Source organism: Oryza brachyantha, chromosome 2 (assembly GCF_000231095.2).
Source record: "Oryza brachyantha chromosome 2, ObraRS2, whole genome shotgun sequence".
In the NCBI taxonomy this organism is placed as follows: domain Eukaryota; kingdom Viridiplantae; phylum Streptophyta; class Magnoliopsida; order Poales; family Poaceae; genus Oryza; species Oryza brachyantha.
The window spans coordinates 7551258-7565948 of NC_023164.2; the positions used below are offsets into that span (position 1 = coordinate 7551258).

The 14691-nt window shown below is 45.7% G+C and overlaps 3 protein-coding genes across 6 annotated transcripts; 2 read left to right on the forward strand and 1 right to left on the reverse strand.

Annotated features, from left to right (window-relative positions):
* Window positions 1-731: 731 nt before the first annotated feature.
* Window positions 732-1475, forward strand: LOC121053473 (acanthoscurrin-1-like). Its single transcript, XM_040520414.1, has 3 exons — window positions 732-789; window positions 898-1035; window positions 1120-1475. Exons 1-3 carry the CDS (start codon window positions 732-734, stop codon window positions 1473-1475), a joined length of 552 nt encoding a protein of 183 aa, XP_040376348.1.
* A 9-nt stretch (window positions 1476-1484) lies between these two features.
* Window positions 1485-5872, forward strand: LOC121053474 (uncharacterized PE-PGRS family protein PE_PGRS54-like). The gene is made up of 3 exons (XM_040520415.1): window positions 1485-1788; window positions 1885-5764; window positions 5869-5872. Exons 1-3 carry the CDS (start codon window positions 1485-1487, stop codon window positions 5870-5872), a joined length of 4188 nt encoding a protein of 1395 aa, XP_040376349.1.
* Window positions 5873-6382: 510 nt separating this feature from the next.
* LOC102700117 (microfibrillar-associated protein 1-like) lies at window positions 6383-14543 on the reverse strand. 4 transcript variants are annotated; one of them, XR_001549692.2, is made up of 4 exons: window positions 14419-14543; window positions 12943-14165; window positions 12366-12546; window positions 6383-6469 (listed from the first exon to the last, which is right to left on the reverse strand). XR_001549692.2 is itself a non-coding variant. In XM_006647096.3 (3 exons), exons 2-3 carry the CDS (start codon window positions 14121-14123, stop codon window positions 12423-12425), a joined length of 1305 nt encoding a protein of 434 aa, XP_006647159.1. In that variant the 5' UTR covers window positions 14124-14165; window positions 14419-14543; the 3' UTR covers window positions 12174-12422. The 4 variants fall into 4 exon arrangements, 1 of the variants encoding a protein (XP_006647159.1); XR_001549691.2 differs by lacking the exon at window positions 6383-6469 and adding an exon at window positions 7719-7965; XR_001549690.2 differs by lacking the exon at window positions 6383-6469 and adding an exon at window positions 11976-12246.
* Window positions 14544-14691: the final 148 nt, after the last annotated feature.

Here is a 14691-nt window from a genome sequence, read left to right on the forward strand (position 1 = left end):
CTCATAAAACACATCATTAATTTTTTTAGAATCCCATCTTCTGGTTCTAGATTCATTAGCATTCATATGAATCTAGGTAACGTTGGAATGTCTTATATTTTGAAACAGAGGTAGTATTATACTAAAGACTATTAGGTATACACAAACCAATGCACACACGCTTGAGTGCATAGACACGTACTACTATAGTGGTGTGTGTGTGAGAGAGAGAGTATGATAGATAAGTCACATAATTTTGAGCCACTTTTGAATAAGCAAACAATAGAAATTATCATTGAAAATTGAAATCAAAACATAGTAGAATAGCAAACCCCTCATTGCTAAACTAGCTAATCTGAAAACATGCATATTACTGAACCATACAAAGTTCGAAGTTCTATGATTTTGTTCTAGATCACCGCCACACATGCTAGAACACTAGCATTCATAATCTCCATTTTTGTATGACACCAAGAGATCATCAGTTTCCTACATATTGGAAGGACAATACTTTCCATGGTTGTGATGTGGACTTGGGAATACCCCATACCAGCGCATGGTACTTGCCAACTTTCTTGTACTCATCTGCAGCTTTGAGCACTAGGAAATAGTTGTTGCCGCTGCCTGCAGGCTGCATACTCACTGAAAGCACATCCACAAGTGTGATATCCTTGTTCTTCACCAGTTTGTGCATTAGCACTGCAAATCGCCCAATTTGCCAATACAATGTGTCATGATAGTTAGGGATCTGCATGTATCCTGGTGGTGTCCAAGAAGGAAGATTGAATGGTGGTGCTGACCAACGCCAAGGTTGATAGGGTGGAGGTGTTGCCTTGGGACTAGACGAAGGTGCTAAGGTAGACGGTGAAGGGCTCGATGGAGGTGGTGATGGTGGTTGGTTGTAAGATGGGGTTACAGTTGGGGGACTAGACGGAGGCGATGATGTGGTGGGTGGAGTACTCGATGGAGGTGGAGAGGATGATGGAGATGGTGAGGATGTTGGTGGAGGGCTTGATGGTGGTGATAAGGTGGTGGGTGGAGAGCTCAATGGAGGTGGTGAGATGGTGGGTGGAGAGTTGTATGAAGATGGAGGCGGCGACTGATTATATGATGGGGCTACTGTTGGAGGACTAGATGAAGGTGGTGAAGTCGGGGGTGGAGGGCTTGATGGAGGTGATGAGGTGGTGGGAGGAGGGCTTGATGGTTTTGTTGGTGGTTGTGACTGGTTATATGATGGAGCTATTGTTGGGGGATTAGATGAAGGTGGCGAGGAGGGAGGACTCCACGTAGGTGGTGAGGCGGTGGATGGGGTTTTTGATGGAGATGGCGGTGGTGGTTGGTTGTATGATGGAGTTACTGTTGGGGGACTAGACAAAGGCGGTGATCTGGTTGGTGGAGAGCTAGATGGAGGTGGTGACGATGATTGGTTATATGTTGGAGGACTAGGCGGAGGTGACAGTGGGGTACTTGATGGAGGCGGTGATGGTTGGTTGTAGGAAGGAGGTATGGTTGGAGGGCTAGATGAAGGTGGTGAGATTGTAGGTGGAGCGTGTGATGGCGGCGGTGAAGTTTTGGGTGCAGAGGATGATGGAGATGGTGGTGGTGGTTGGTTGTATGACGGAGGGCTAGAGGAAGGTGGTGATATGGTTGGTGGAGGGCTAGATGAAGGTGGTGAGGTTGTAGGTGGAGAATATGATGGGGGCGGTGAAGTTTTGGGTGGAGAGAATGATGGAGATGGTGGTGGTGGTTGGTTATATGATGGAGGGCTAGAGGACGGTGGTGAGATGGATGGGGAAGGGCTAGAGGAAGGTGGTGATGTGGTGGGTGGAGCATGTGACGGCGGCGGTGAGGTTTTGGGTGGAGAGGATGATGGAGACGGTGGTGGTGGTTGGTTGTATGACGGAGGGCTAGAGGACGGTGGTGAGATGGATGGTGGAGGGCTAGAGGAAGGTGGTGATGTGGTTGGTGGAGGGCTAGATGAAGGTGGTGAGATTGTAGGTGGAGCGTGTGATGGTGGCGGTGAAGTTTTGGGTGGAGAGGATGACGGAGATGGTGGTGGTGGTTGGTTGTATGATGGAGGGCTAGAGGACGGTGGTGAGATGGATGGTGGAGGGCTAGAGGAAGGTGGTGATGTAGTTGTTGGAGGGCTAGATGAAGGTGGTGAGATTGTAGGTGGAGCGTGTGATGGTGGCGGTGAAGTTTTGGGTGGAGAGGATGATGGAGACGGTGGTGGTGGTTGGTTGTATGATGGAGGGCTAGAGGACGGTGGTGAGATGGATGGTGGAGGGCTAGAGAAAGGTGGTGATGTGGTTGGTGGAGGGCTAGATGAAGGTGGTGAGATTGTAGGTGGAGCGTGTGATGGCGGCGGTGAAGTTTTGGGTGGAGAGGATGATGGAGACGGTGGTGGTGGTTGGTTGTATGGCGGAGGGCTAGAGGACGGTGGTGAGATGGACGGTGGAGGGCTAGAGGAAGGTGGTGATGTGGTGGGGGGAGGGCTAGATGAAGGTGGTGAGATTGTAGGTGGAGCGTGTGATGGCGGCGGTGAAGTTTTGGGTGGAGAGGATGATGGAGACGGTGGTGGGGGTTGGTTGTATGACGGAGGGCTAGAGGATGGTGGTGAGATCGATGGTGGAGGGCTAGAGAAAGGTGGTGATGTGGTTGGTGGAGGGCTAGATGAAGGTGGTGAGATTGTAGGTGGAGCGTGTGATGGTGGCGGTGAAGTTTTGGGTGGAGAGGATGATGGAGATGGTGGTGGTGATTGGTTGTATGATGGAGGGCTAGAGGATGATGGTGAGATGGATGGTGGAGGGCTAGAGGAAGGTGGTGATGTGGTGGGTGGAGGGCTAGATGAAGGTGGTGTTGTGGTGGGTGGAGGGCTAGATGAAGGTGGTGAGATTGTAGGTGGAGCGTGTGATGGCGGCGGTGAAGTTTTAGGTGGAGAGGATGATGGAGACGGTGGTGGTGGTTGGTTGTATGACGGAGGGCTAAAGGACGGTGGTGAGATGGATGGTGGAGGGCTAGAGGAAGGGGGTGATGTGGTGGGTGGAGGGTTAGATGAAGGTGGTGAGATTGTAGGTGGAGCGTGTGATGGCGGTGGTGAAGTTTTGGGTGGAGAGGATGATGGAGACGGTGGTGGTGGTTGGTTGTATGACGGAGGGCTAGAGGACGGTGGTGAGATGGATGGTGGAGGGCTAGAGGAAGGTGGTGATGTGGTTGGTGGAGGGCTAGATGAAGGTGGTGAGATTGTAGGTGGAGCGTGTGATGGTGGCGGTGAAGTTTTGGGTGGAGAGGATGACGGAGATGGTGGTGGTGGTTGGTTGTATGATGGAGGGCTAGAGGACGGTGGTGAGATGGATGGTGGAGGGCTAGAGGAAGGTGGTGATGTAGTTGTTGGAGGGCTAGATGAAGGTGGTGAGATTGTAGGTGGAGCGTGTGATGGTGGCGGTGAAGTTTTGGGTGGAGAGGATGATGGAGACGGTGGTGGTGGTTGGTTGTATGATGGAGGGCTAGAGGACGGTGGTGAGATGGATGGTGGAGGGCTAGAGAAAGGTGGTGATGTGGTTGGTGGAGGGCTAGATGAAGGTGGTGAGATTGTAGGTGGAGCGTGTGATGGCGGCGGTGAAGTTTTGGGTGGAGAGGATGATGGAGACGGTGGTGGTGGTTGGTTGTATGGCGGAGGGCTAGAGGACGGTGGTGAGATGGACGGTGGAGGGCTAGAGGAAGGTGGTGATGTGGTGGGGGGAGGGCTAGATGAAGGTGGTGAGATTGTAGGTGGAGCGTGTGATGGCGGCGGTGAAGTTTTGGGTGGAGAGGATGATGGAGACGGTGGTGGGGGTTGGTTGTATGACGGAGGGCTAGAGGATGGTGGTGAGATCGATGGTGGAGGGCTAGAGGAAGGTGGTGATGTGGTTGGTGGAGGGCTAGATGAAGGTGGTGAGATTGTAGGTGGAGCGTGTGATGGTGGCGGTGAAGTTTTGGGTGGAGAGGATGATGGAGATGGTGGTGGTGATTGGTTGTATGATGGAGGGCTAGAGGACGATGGTGAGATGGATGGTGGAGGGCTAGAGGAAGGTGGTGATGTGGTGGGTGGAGGGCTAGATGAAGGTGGTGTTGTGGTGGGTGGAGGGCTAGATGAAGGTGGTGAGATTGTAGGTGGAGCGTGTGATGGCGGCGGTGAAGTTTTAGGTGGAGAGGATGATGGAGACGGTGGTGGTGGTTGGTTGTATGACGGAGGGCTAAAGGACGGTGGTGAGATGGATGGTGGAGGGCTAGAGGAAGGGGGTGATGTGGTGGGTGGAGGGTTAGATGAAGGTGGTGAGATTGTAGGTGGAGCGTGTGATGGCGGTGGTGAAGTTTTGGGTGGAGAGGATGATGGAGACGGTGGTGGTGGTTGGTTGTATGACGGAGGGCTAGAGGACGGTGGTGAGATGGATGGTGGAGGGCTAGAGGAAGGTGGTGATGTGGTTGGTGGAGGGCTAGATGAAGGTGGTGAGATTGTAGGTGGAGCGTGTGATGGTGGCGGTGAAGTTTTGGGTGGAGAGGATGATGGAGATGGTGGTGGTGGTTGGTTGTATGATGGAGGGCTAGAGGACGGTGGTGAGATGGATGGTGGAGGGCTAGAGGAAGGTGGTGATGTCGTGGGTGGAGGGTTAGATGATGGTGGTGAGATTGTAGGTGGAGCGTGTGATGGCGGGGGTGAAGTTTTGGGTGGAGAGGATGATGGAGACGATGGTGGTGGTTGGTTGTATGACGGAGGGCTAGAGGACGGTGGTGAGATGGATGGTGGAGGGCTAGAGGAAGGTGGTGATGTGGTTGGTGGAGGGCTAGATGAAGGTGGTGAGATTGTAGGTGGAGCGTGTGATGGTGGCGGTGAAGTTTTGGGTGGAGAGGATGATGGAGATGGTGGTGGTGGTTGGTTGTATGATGGAGGGCTAGAGGACGGTGGTGAGATGGATGGTGGAGGGCTAGAGGAAGGTGGTGATGTCGTGGGTGGAGGGCTAGATGATGGTGATGAGATTGTAGGTGGAGCGTGTGATGGCGGTGGTGAAGTTTTGGGTGGAGAGGATGATGGAGACGGTGGTGGTGGTTGGTTGTATGATGGAGGGCTAGAGGACGGTGGTGAGATGGATGGTGGAGGGTTAGAGGAAGATGGTGATGTGGTGGGTGAAGGGCTAGATGATGGTGGTGAGATTGTAGGTGGAGCGTGTGATGGCGGCGGTGAAGTTTTGGATGGAGAGGATGATAGAGATGGTGGTGGTGGTTGGTTGTATGACGGAGGGCTAGAGGACGGTGGTGAGATGGATAGTGGAGGGCTAGAGGAAGGTGGTGATGTGGTGGGTCGAGGGCTAGATGAAGGTGGTGAGATTGTAGGTGGAGCGTGTGATGGTGGCGGTGAAGTTTTGGGTGGAGAGGATGATGGGGACGGTGGTGGTGGTTGGTTGTATGACGGAGGGCTAGAGGATGGTGGTGAGATGGAGGGTGGAGGGCTAGAGAAAGGTGGTGATGTGGTGGGTGGAGGGCTAGATGAAGGTGGTGAGATTGTAGGTGGAGCGTGTGATGGCGGCGGTGATGTTTTGGGTGGAGAGGATGATGGAGATGGTGGTGGTGGTTGGTTGTATGATGGAGGGCTAGAGGACGGTGGTGAGTTGGATGGTGGAGGGCTAGAGGGAGATGGTGATGAATCATTAGACGGTGCCGGAGACGGCTCTCCGTCACCTTCACAATCATCCTTCTTCTCTGGCCCTTTGCCATCGCCGTGTGGGTCCGGGCCTTTCCCGGGCTTAGGGCAATGCGAATTCTTCACCGGCCCAACACCATTGTTGCCATTGTCTCCCTTCTCATCATTACCATTTCCATTGTCTCCCTTCTCATCATTACCATTCCCATCAGCTAGGGCTACATTACCATTCCCATTGTCTCCCTTCTCATCATTACCATTCCCATCAGCTAGGGCTACACGAACACCGAGGGCTACGACAAGGAGGAAGGGGAGAAGCACTACGAGCGTTCTCATGGCGGGAGAACGCCTTGCCGTAGGCAGCTACCACAGCACAGGAGACGAGTGCCTCTCACTAGCTCCAAAAGGCTCTTGAGAAGCATGGACAGCACAATGCCCTCTATTTATAGCTCATACATACACAGCAAGTAGCAGCAAAGAGCTAAGGTAGGACTCGATCGCCTCGATGCACAGCAGCATATGGATCCAGATCATGGGAGCAGTGCTTCTGCATCAGTTAGATTAATCCAAGGTCAGCTCTTACCAGTTATTACACTGCTTAGAATACATGTTTATGTCAGTGATAAAATTGTGTTCCACTCCCATTTGCGTTGACATTGCAGTTTTGCTCAGCTTCTGTTACATGCACGGTTCTCCGCGCACGTACTCGCATGGTCATGGAGATCAGCATCTTGCCGCCATGGAGCCTTTAATTTCGAGTTGACTCCCGGCCATCCGAGAAATAAACCTTGAAGATGATCTATCGATCTGCACCTGGATTAATCAATTCAATTGTTAATGCAGAAGTAGCAGTAGCTTAACTGTAAGTAATGCAGCTAGTACCATCATTGCACGATCACGATTCGATCGAGGTGACCTAGCAAATCGAAATTAATTAATGTGATAACATAAATTTCAGAAATAAAAGGAAGTGACAGAGAAATCAAGCATGGGAGATCTATATGTATCAGAGTATGTAATCTAGCTGTGAGAGTCGGAGCGTGTGATATCATGAAAAATAGAACGAATTAATCAGTGTCACGGCAACCGAGAATGGCCAGCCTTACTAACACTCTGGAGGTCAAGTCGCCTCCCATGTGGATGGCGGCAAAAGCATCACTTGGGCTGTGTATCCATGCATTTCTGCATCTGGTATAATTATCATTATTATTACATTACAGAATCTACTTAGGTTAGCTAATTGAACTGACTTTGTCAACGCTGACACCCACATTACAAAACCAAATGCACAGAAAGAGAGATTTAATTGGCCAGTAATCTAACCAGCAGGTGTGTCGGCAGTCGGCACCCAATGCTGGTTGGATCAGATGCTCTCCCCTGAATCCTGACTAACCAATAACGCAAATACAGACAAGTTAAGCTGCGTGCAGTAACCACACCGGGTCATCTGTGAAAATTCATCTTTCGCGGTGCAACTGAATGTAGACAAAATTAGTTCACACCGTCAGGCTAATGAGGCTACTCATCCTGAATCTTGAATGTAAATGAAAGTACAGAACAAAACACTTGCTTACCACAACCCCAGGAATAAAAAGATCAACAAGTAAAATTTGTCATCCCAAGCAATAGAGCATATGTTCAACAAGAGCCAACTCCAAGGCAAAAAAACGTTCGAGCAACAAAACATGAAACTTGCATGGTTGGGAAAATGCAATTCATCAAACTGTTCCTGCCTCTTCTACCACTTAGCACCAGCTTCCCGCACAACAAAAACATAGCTCGTGTAGTTCATGAATTGCCACTTCGCAGATTATACAATGATTTCCATTCTTTGCTTTATAGTACTGACAGTTGAATCCATTGGCCATTGAATGAAAAGCTTGACCTATTCAACGCATTACCACGACGTATTAAAAGTTCATAACTAGATTAACCATTGATATTTCAAACAAAGGTAGGTCTGACATTTCGAAGTGGAATATCATATCATACCAAAGCCATTCTAACAAAGGTATAGCAAAGGTCAAAACAAACAGCCAATCAAATATAACCATGACAAATACGCCTGAAAATACATGTTGCATTGCATTTGCCTAGAATACCGCCATCACAAATCAACCATCTTCCAACAACCTTAACAAGCAACATCTCAAAAAACCATATTTTGTGCAGATCTTGAACTTGTCTGAAAAAAAATCTTAAAACCAAACCTTTGCCACATGATAGAACATTTACAACAGTACTATTACCATCAGTTATACTTTGCTAAAGTAGATGATTCCATGAGGCACCAAAAACAGGAGGTAGATCTGGCAGAGATAAACAAAAGAGTAATATTACTGAGAACTTAAGCTAAGATAATATACACTTTATCTAAAGAAGAATATAAATATCTACAAACAAGGTTTGATAACTCATAAAGGAATACCACAAGAGCCCCATAGTGCAAGTGGAGCCTAAACAATTTTTTCTTTCACAACAGTGTCCACTGGAAAGAAATCTTCCTTAATAATTCACTCAAATATATCATAGTATGGAATAAATTGCAATGTAGTCTTAAGATGTAAGAGCTACACAGATACTTAGAAACGTGAGCTTCACTATCTGCATTTAGCTTGAGCAGCATTACTGATTTTCTGAGGATATAGATTTTTCTTTTCAGACATTACTTTGCAGCATACTTGTGATCTAAGGACCCTATGTACATGATGGACTGATGGTGACAGTGACGAAGGTGCAACAAGTTGGGCAAGCAGAAGATGGACCAAACATTACTTATGCCTTCAGCAGATTCACAAACAGAGCACATTGGCGATTGTGAAACTGAAAATACTTACAGAAGAAAAATTCAAAATCATGTCTAAAGACTAATAAAACTTAACAAAAATGATACAATGTAGCTCCATTTTTATAGAGAAATCTTTTCTTCTTAGATGATATAAACAAACTTGAAATAATATCACTTCTTTAGCATAGATGTACCAATAGGTGGTTTCTTCTCATTTCCTCGATTGAAGATGGTAGCTTATTTCCACTTTAAAAAAGAAAATGATGAAAAAAAAGTACTACAAAGGGAAAAAAAATGGTGAAAGTAGACGAATCAAGCCGATCAATAGCACCACCTATTAAAGACCTCACTGGAAATGTCACTACACTAGGGCTGTCAACGAGCCGAGCTCGAATCAAGCCTATCAAACATCCGAGCTCGGAAGCAGGATCAGCTCAAGTTCGGTTAGGCTCGCGAGCTTGGCTCAAGTACACGATAAAGTATATTCTATTATATTTCTTGAACAAGAGAATAATTTTAAGTCCAATCATATAAAAATTGCTATTTTGCCATTCTCAAAATGGGGTTTCGCAAGAATGTCATTCCTAGTTTTGAATTCGCTAAAATAACATTCTCAAACTAGTGTAACACGCTAAAATACCATTTTCATTCATTCATGCCAAACAAAATGCTTTTGCTCTCTATTCCCTGGTGAGCTTACCAAATTGTCCCTAGGGGTGTTAGGCAATCAACTAGTCCAACCAATAATGGTGTGGGTGATTAGAGAAATATTTTTTAAAACAAAAAATGTACTTGAGAATAGCACATAGTATCAAATAAGGTGGCTGAGTAAAGCCATATATTTATTGCAAACCAAAATACATATGAAAAAAATATATATAGATGGAGTTCAGCCATATATTGACTAATACACTACTCAATTATTATTTCAGTAGCTCTAATAAAATTTGAGTAGTTCACTTGATTGACATTCTAATAGTAGCACACCATAATTATAAAGTTTACGTTAGGGTTTTGGGTTTCCTCCGGAGTCAGTTTTGCAAGATGAATTGAGTTATTTTTTCAATCAATGGGTCAGGGCAAAAATGTCATTTCACTACTAAAAACAGTGCCTAAATGAATTTTTAGAGAAGAAATGGGAGATATAGCATTTCAGCATGTTGCACTAGTTTAAGAATGACATTTTAGCGAAGCCAAAATTAGAGGTAGCATTACAGCGAAGCCAAGTTTTGAAGATGGTAAAATAGCAATTTTCTCCATATTAAGGGGTTGTTTGGATCCATTGACTTTTTTGTAGTCTCTTGTCACATCGGATGTTTGGATGTTAATTAGGAGTATCAAATATAGACTGATAACAAAACTAATTGTATAAATAAATGCTATTTCATTAGACAAATTTTTTAAGCCTAATTAATCCATGATTAGCAAATGTTTACTATAGCATCACATTCACTAATCATGGACTAATTAGGTTCAATAGATTCGTCTCGCGAAATAGTCTAGAGTATGAGGTGTGTTTTATTAATAGTCTATATTTAATACTTCTAATTAGTGTCTAAACATTCGATGTGACGGACTAAAAAAAGTCAGGTGGAACCAAACACCCCCTAAATACTCCATCCCAAAATGTTGCTACCTAGTATTGGACATGATATTACGGCCGTGTTCTTCAGTAAGTTTGTAACCGGCAAGAAAAACGTAGCAGCAAATTAGCACTTCATTAATTAATTATTAACTATAGAAAACTTGAAAATTATATCAATATAGAATTTTTAAAACTTCTTATAGGAATTTTTCACAAAAATACACCATTTAGCAGTTCGAAAAGCGTGGGCACGAAAAAACGAGGGAATCCAAGTTAGTAACCAGATGAAACAAACACGGCCTACCTAGTACTATGAATCTAGACAAACCTTTTGTCCAGATTCGTTGTACTATGGCCCCGTTCTTTCTCCCAATTACTAACCCAGATTTTCTCGTTTTCCAAGCGCAAGCTTCCCGAACTGGTAAATGGTGTGTTTTTTGTGAAAAATTGTTATAGGAAAGTTGATTTCAAAAAACATATCAATCCATTTAAGTTTTTTATAGCTAAAAAATAATCATAAACTAATTTATTGCTAGTTTTTCGTGCTGGTTACTTAAAACACAAAAGAACAAGGCTTATGTGATGTCTCATCCAATACTAGGTAGCTATATTTTTGGATGGAGGGAAAAAAGGTAAGGAACACTTTAGATTAATATATAATGCCAACGTATATTAGTTTGTCATTAAAAATGCTAATTATACTTAGGCCGCGTTCTTGCCCCCCCCCCTATAAGTTAACTTATCCGCCTCGTTTTCCACGCGCACGCTTCCCGAAGTGCTAAACGGTATATTTTTTGCAAAAAAATTTTATAGGAAAGTTGTTTAAAAAAATCATATTAATCTATTTTATTTTTTTTAATAATTTATAATTAATTAATCATGTACTAATCTATTACTATATTTTTCGTGCCATACATAAGTTAACTAAGACCCTCTTGGCCGAACGCGGCCTTAATCTGCTATCTCATCAAATTAAAAATAAAAAACTACAAATCTAGCTAAGCTCGTGAGAAACTCAAGCTTGCCTCAACAAAGCTCACGAGCATTGGATTTGCCTCGGGCTCAGCTCATTAAGAGCTCAAACCGAGTCTAAGACGAGCCAAGCTCGAGCGCATCAGGAGCTTCGAGCTTTTTTAATAGCTCTAAACTAGACAAATCTCCCAATAATTTAACAAGGATGTGACTAGCTGCCAACCATCCAAATGCCATGTAACCTAGCTCTGGTAAGCTCCCATAGCTCCTGTGCCTTCCCCTCCTCAACTCTGTATACTCCACAAACCCTTTCCTGAATCCTAACCCCTGTCAACAAACCATTGCAACTAAAACATGATGCAGTAGAGGGGAATGGTTCCACATACTGTCAATCACAACCAACACACTAAATGGTTTCCTTCAGAACAATAGAGAACATTGACACATGTCAAGATAACTTGTTATACTGAGGCCGCGTTCGGGAGGAGTAATATGGGTGTTTGTTATCCGGCGTGGAAAACATAGTAATAGATTAGTACATAATTAATTAATTATTAATTATAAAAAATATATAAAATGGATTAATATGATTTTTTAAAGCAACTTTCCTATGGAAAATTTTCACAAAAAATACAGCATTTAACAGTTCGGGAAGCGTGTGCGCGGAAAACGAGGGAATATGAGGGTAAGTTAACATATGCCGAATGCGGCCTGAAGTTTTGGTTTTGTACAGTAATGATGAAATTAAATAAAATAAGACACTCATTACCACATTCCATAATATAAAACCATCAAAGCATTTTCCTTGAGTTTGACCACTATGCAAACTACCATGCTATCACATCAAGCCATACCAGAATTGATCAATTACACCACAACTGAAGCAGGTTACTGTTTTCATGGATTGGAAAACACAGAGAACAAAAGGCACTCAACAAAAAGGCATGCATGTAAATACTGACCACTCTGACCACCCAACAAGCATATATCACTGAGGCTGGCATATATATCACTGTCCAACAATGTAATGATGTTGTTAATAAGGGTGTGAATGGGATGGAACTTTGACAGAAAATGATAAACAATTGAAATGCAGATCTGAAAGATCCACAACTTGAAGCATTGACATGTTCAAAGCATACCAATATGTCAAAGGTACAGCAAAAAATATATACACAATTCGTCTCTGATTAAGCATAGCAGGACAGTACATGACAAGCAGCTAGCCATAGATGGTTACATACTCTGCAGAAAAAAGAAATGGTAGCTGATGTAAACTGTAGAACAATCGATGGCATAGTAGAAACATGTATTGTGCAGCAAAAGAGAAAGAATATATCTGCATGAACATGTTTTGCAGCTACCTTTCGTTTATCCCTATGATAGTAAGAGAGTAGTACCAGCCATCATCTAGTGTTCATTTAATCATCCTGTTTTGTGTCCCAATCTTTCATCTTCTTACTTCCCTTTGGTTTGGCAATAGGAGCATTCATGCCTGCCATTTTCGCATTGTATTTCGCTCGCAAGGGTCCATTTGTAGACCACCTGAACATTCATAAGAAGTAAATCAGGGTAATGTTTACTTGCTGAAACAAATAAGGTGTACCCCCAGTGATCTTAGGGAAAAAAAACTCAATTAAAAAAACATAGTGCTTTAGCTACCAACCACATTATAAGGGCAAAACTTGATCACTATTATATGTCGAAAGTAGTTTCAAAATCTTAAAACAGGATAGGTGGCCTTCTCATTGGAAGTATACAAACGATCATTTTTTTTCTCTTTAGCCAATAGATATTAATTGTTTACTTGGGAAAAACAACAATAAATTTCAGCAGCGTTTTTTTCTTTAAAAGGCAATGTGAAGAAGATTTAACAGGCTGAATGATCAATATCAGGTTTAAAACAAAAATGTAACAAGATAGGAGATTAAGAGTACATACGGTGCATTCCAGTCTGTAGTGTCCTCATTGACAAGATGTGTCCACTTCGTTCTGCCACTCCGTCCAAAGTGCTTAACTTGCATAACCTTGGGCAAGATGCTCTTGTCCATCTTATCTTCACCAGTTGGTGCGGAGAAGTCGCGGCCGTAAATATCATCCTTACCAGCTGATTGACTAACATCATCAGCACCTTCCTGGAAGAAGGCACCCTTGTGATAATACTTCTGCATAAACTTCCACTTCTGCTTGCTCTGACGAAGTGGCTTAGGATTCTTGCGCTCCCATTCCCGACGCTCCTCCTCAGTCATATTCCTGACCTTCTCGATCTCCTCCTTCTCCTTCAACCTTGCATCTCTCTCCTCCCTGTCCCTCTTAATTCTTGCAATTTCTCGATTCTTCCATGACTCATACTCCTCCGCTTCATTCAACTCATCATCTGTATCAACATCCTCAATGTTAGCCTCCTCGTTCAGTGTCTTCTCGATGTGTTCCTCCTTCCTAATTTCTTCAACGACAATCTGCCTAGTCTCAATTTTCCTAGCCTCCAGCCTCTTCTTGACTAGCTCCTCAAGCTGCCGCTCCTCCTCCTCCAGCCGCTCACGCTCAGCGATAGTGTCCCGCTGTGACTTTGGTATGAAGACAGGCTTCACCATCGCCATGCCCATCTGTTCATCCTCCGAGTCAGTCTCATATTCAGATTCCTCCTCTTCCTCCTCCTCCTCAATCGGCTCCTCCTCCTCCTGAGGAAGCAACTCCTCCTGCTCCCTCAAGAGTTGCCGCTCCCTTATCCTCCTCCTCCTCTCCTCCTGGGCCTCCTCATCCTCCTCTTCCAGCTCAGCTTCCTGCCTCTCATTCTCCTCATCCACGGTAGACACAATCTCGGCTTGCCGTATGCGACGGTGATCCGCCCTCAGCTCCTCCTTGTTCTCCTCACGGGTCTGCGCGAGGCGGCGAAGGCGGCGGTCATCCGCCTTGGCAGGCGCGCCGCCATCCTCATCCTTGGGGAACGCCTTGTCAAGGGAAACCTTAGTCGTCTGGAGATCGGCGTCGTCCTCGCCGGCGTCAGCCCACTCAGGCGCCTTCCCGGGCCAGTACCGCTTCACCTTGGTCTGGCCAATCTTCCCGCGGAGCTTGTCGCGCACCGCGATGGCGGCATCGCTGACCCCGGCCGCCACCGACATGGCTACCGCGCCTCCTCACCTATTTCCCTCCCGCTCAAAACGCTGCAAACACACAAAAATCCAACACCGGATTCAGTTCAAACCCACACCCCACGAAATTTCTCTCGAAACAAACTGCAGGTATTCGTGCTAAGGCTAAGCCAAAGGAAGGAGAAAAGACCTCCAGATCCAGAAGAGAAACTAGGGTTTGCGCGGATTCGATAAAAAAACAGAGAAGACAGAAGAGAAAAGCTAGGGTTAGACGCGGATTGGGCAGGAAGGATTGGGTAGGAAGGATGTGCGCGCGGGTGCTCACCGGGCGGCGACGATGCGGCGGAGGCAGTACTCAGTAGGACGCCGGCGCAGGCGAGGCGAGGCGAGGCGAGGCGGCGCGGCGGGCGAACTCGCGAGGGAGAGGAGAGGAGACGAAGCCTCGGAGGGAGAGTCCAGTTACGCCGGGCCGTCGTCGGTAAGATTTTCTATAAACAAAACATGTAGCCCAGGCCCAGGCCCAGGCCCAGGCCCAGGCCCAGGCCCAGGCCCAATCGACTGCGGCCGGTTCAAGTAACAACGTGAGAGTATAAATAAG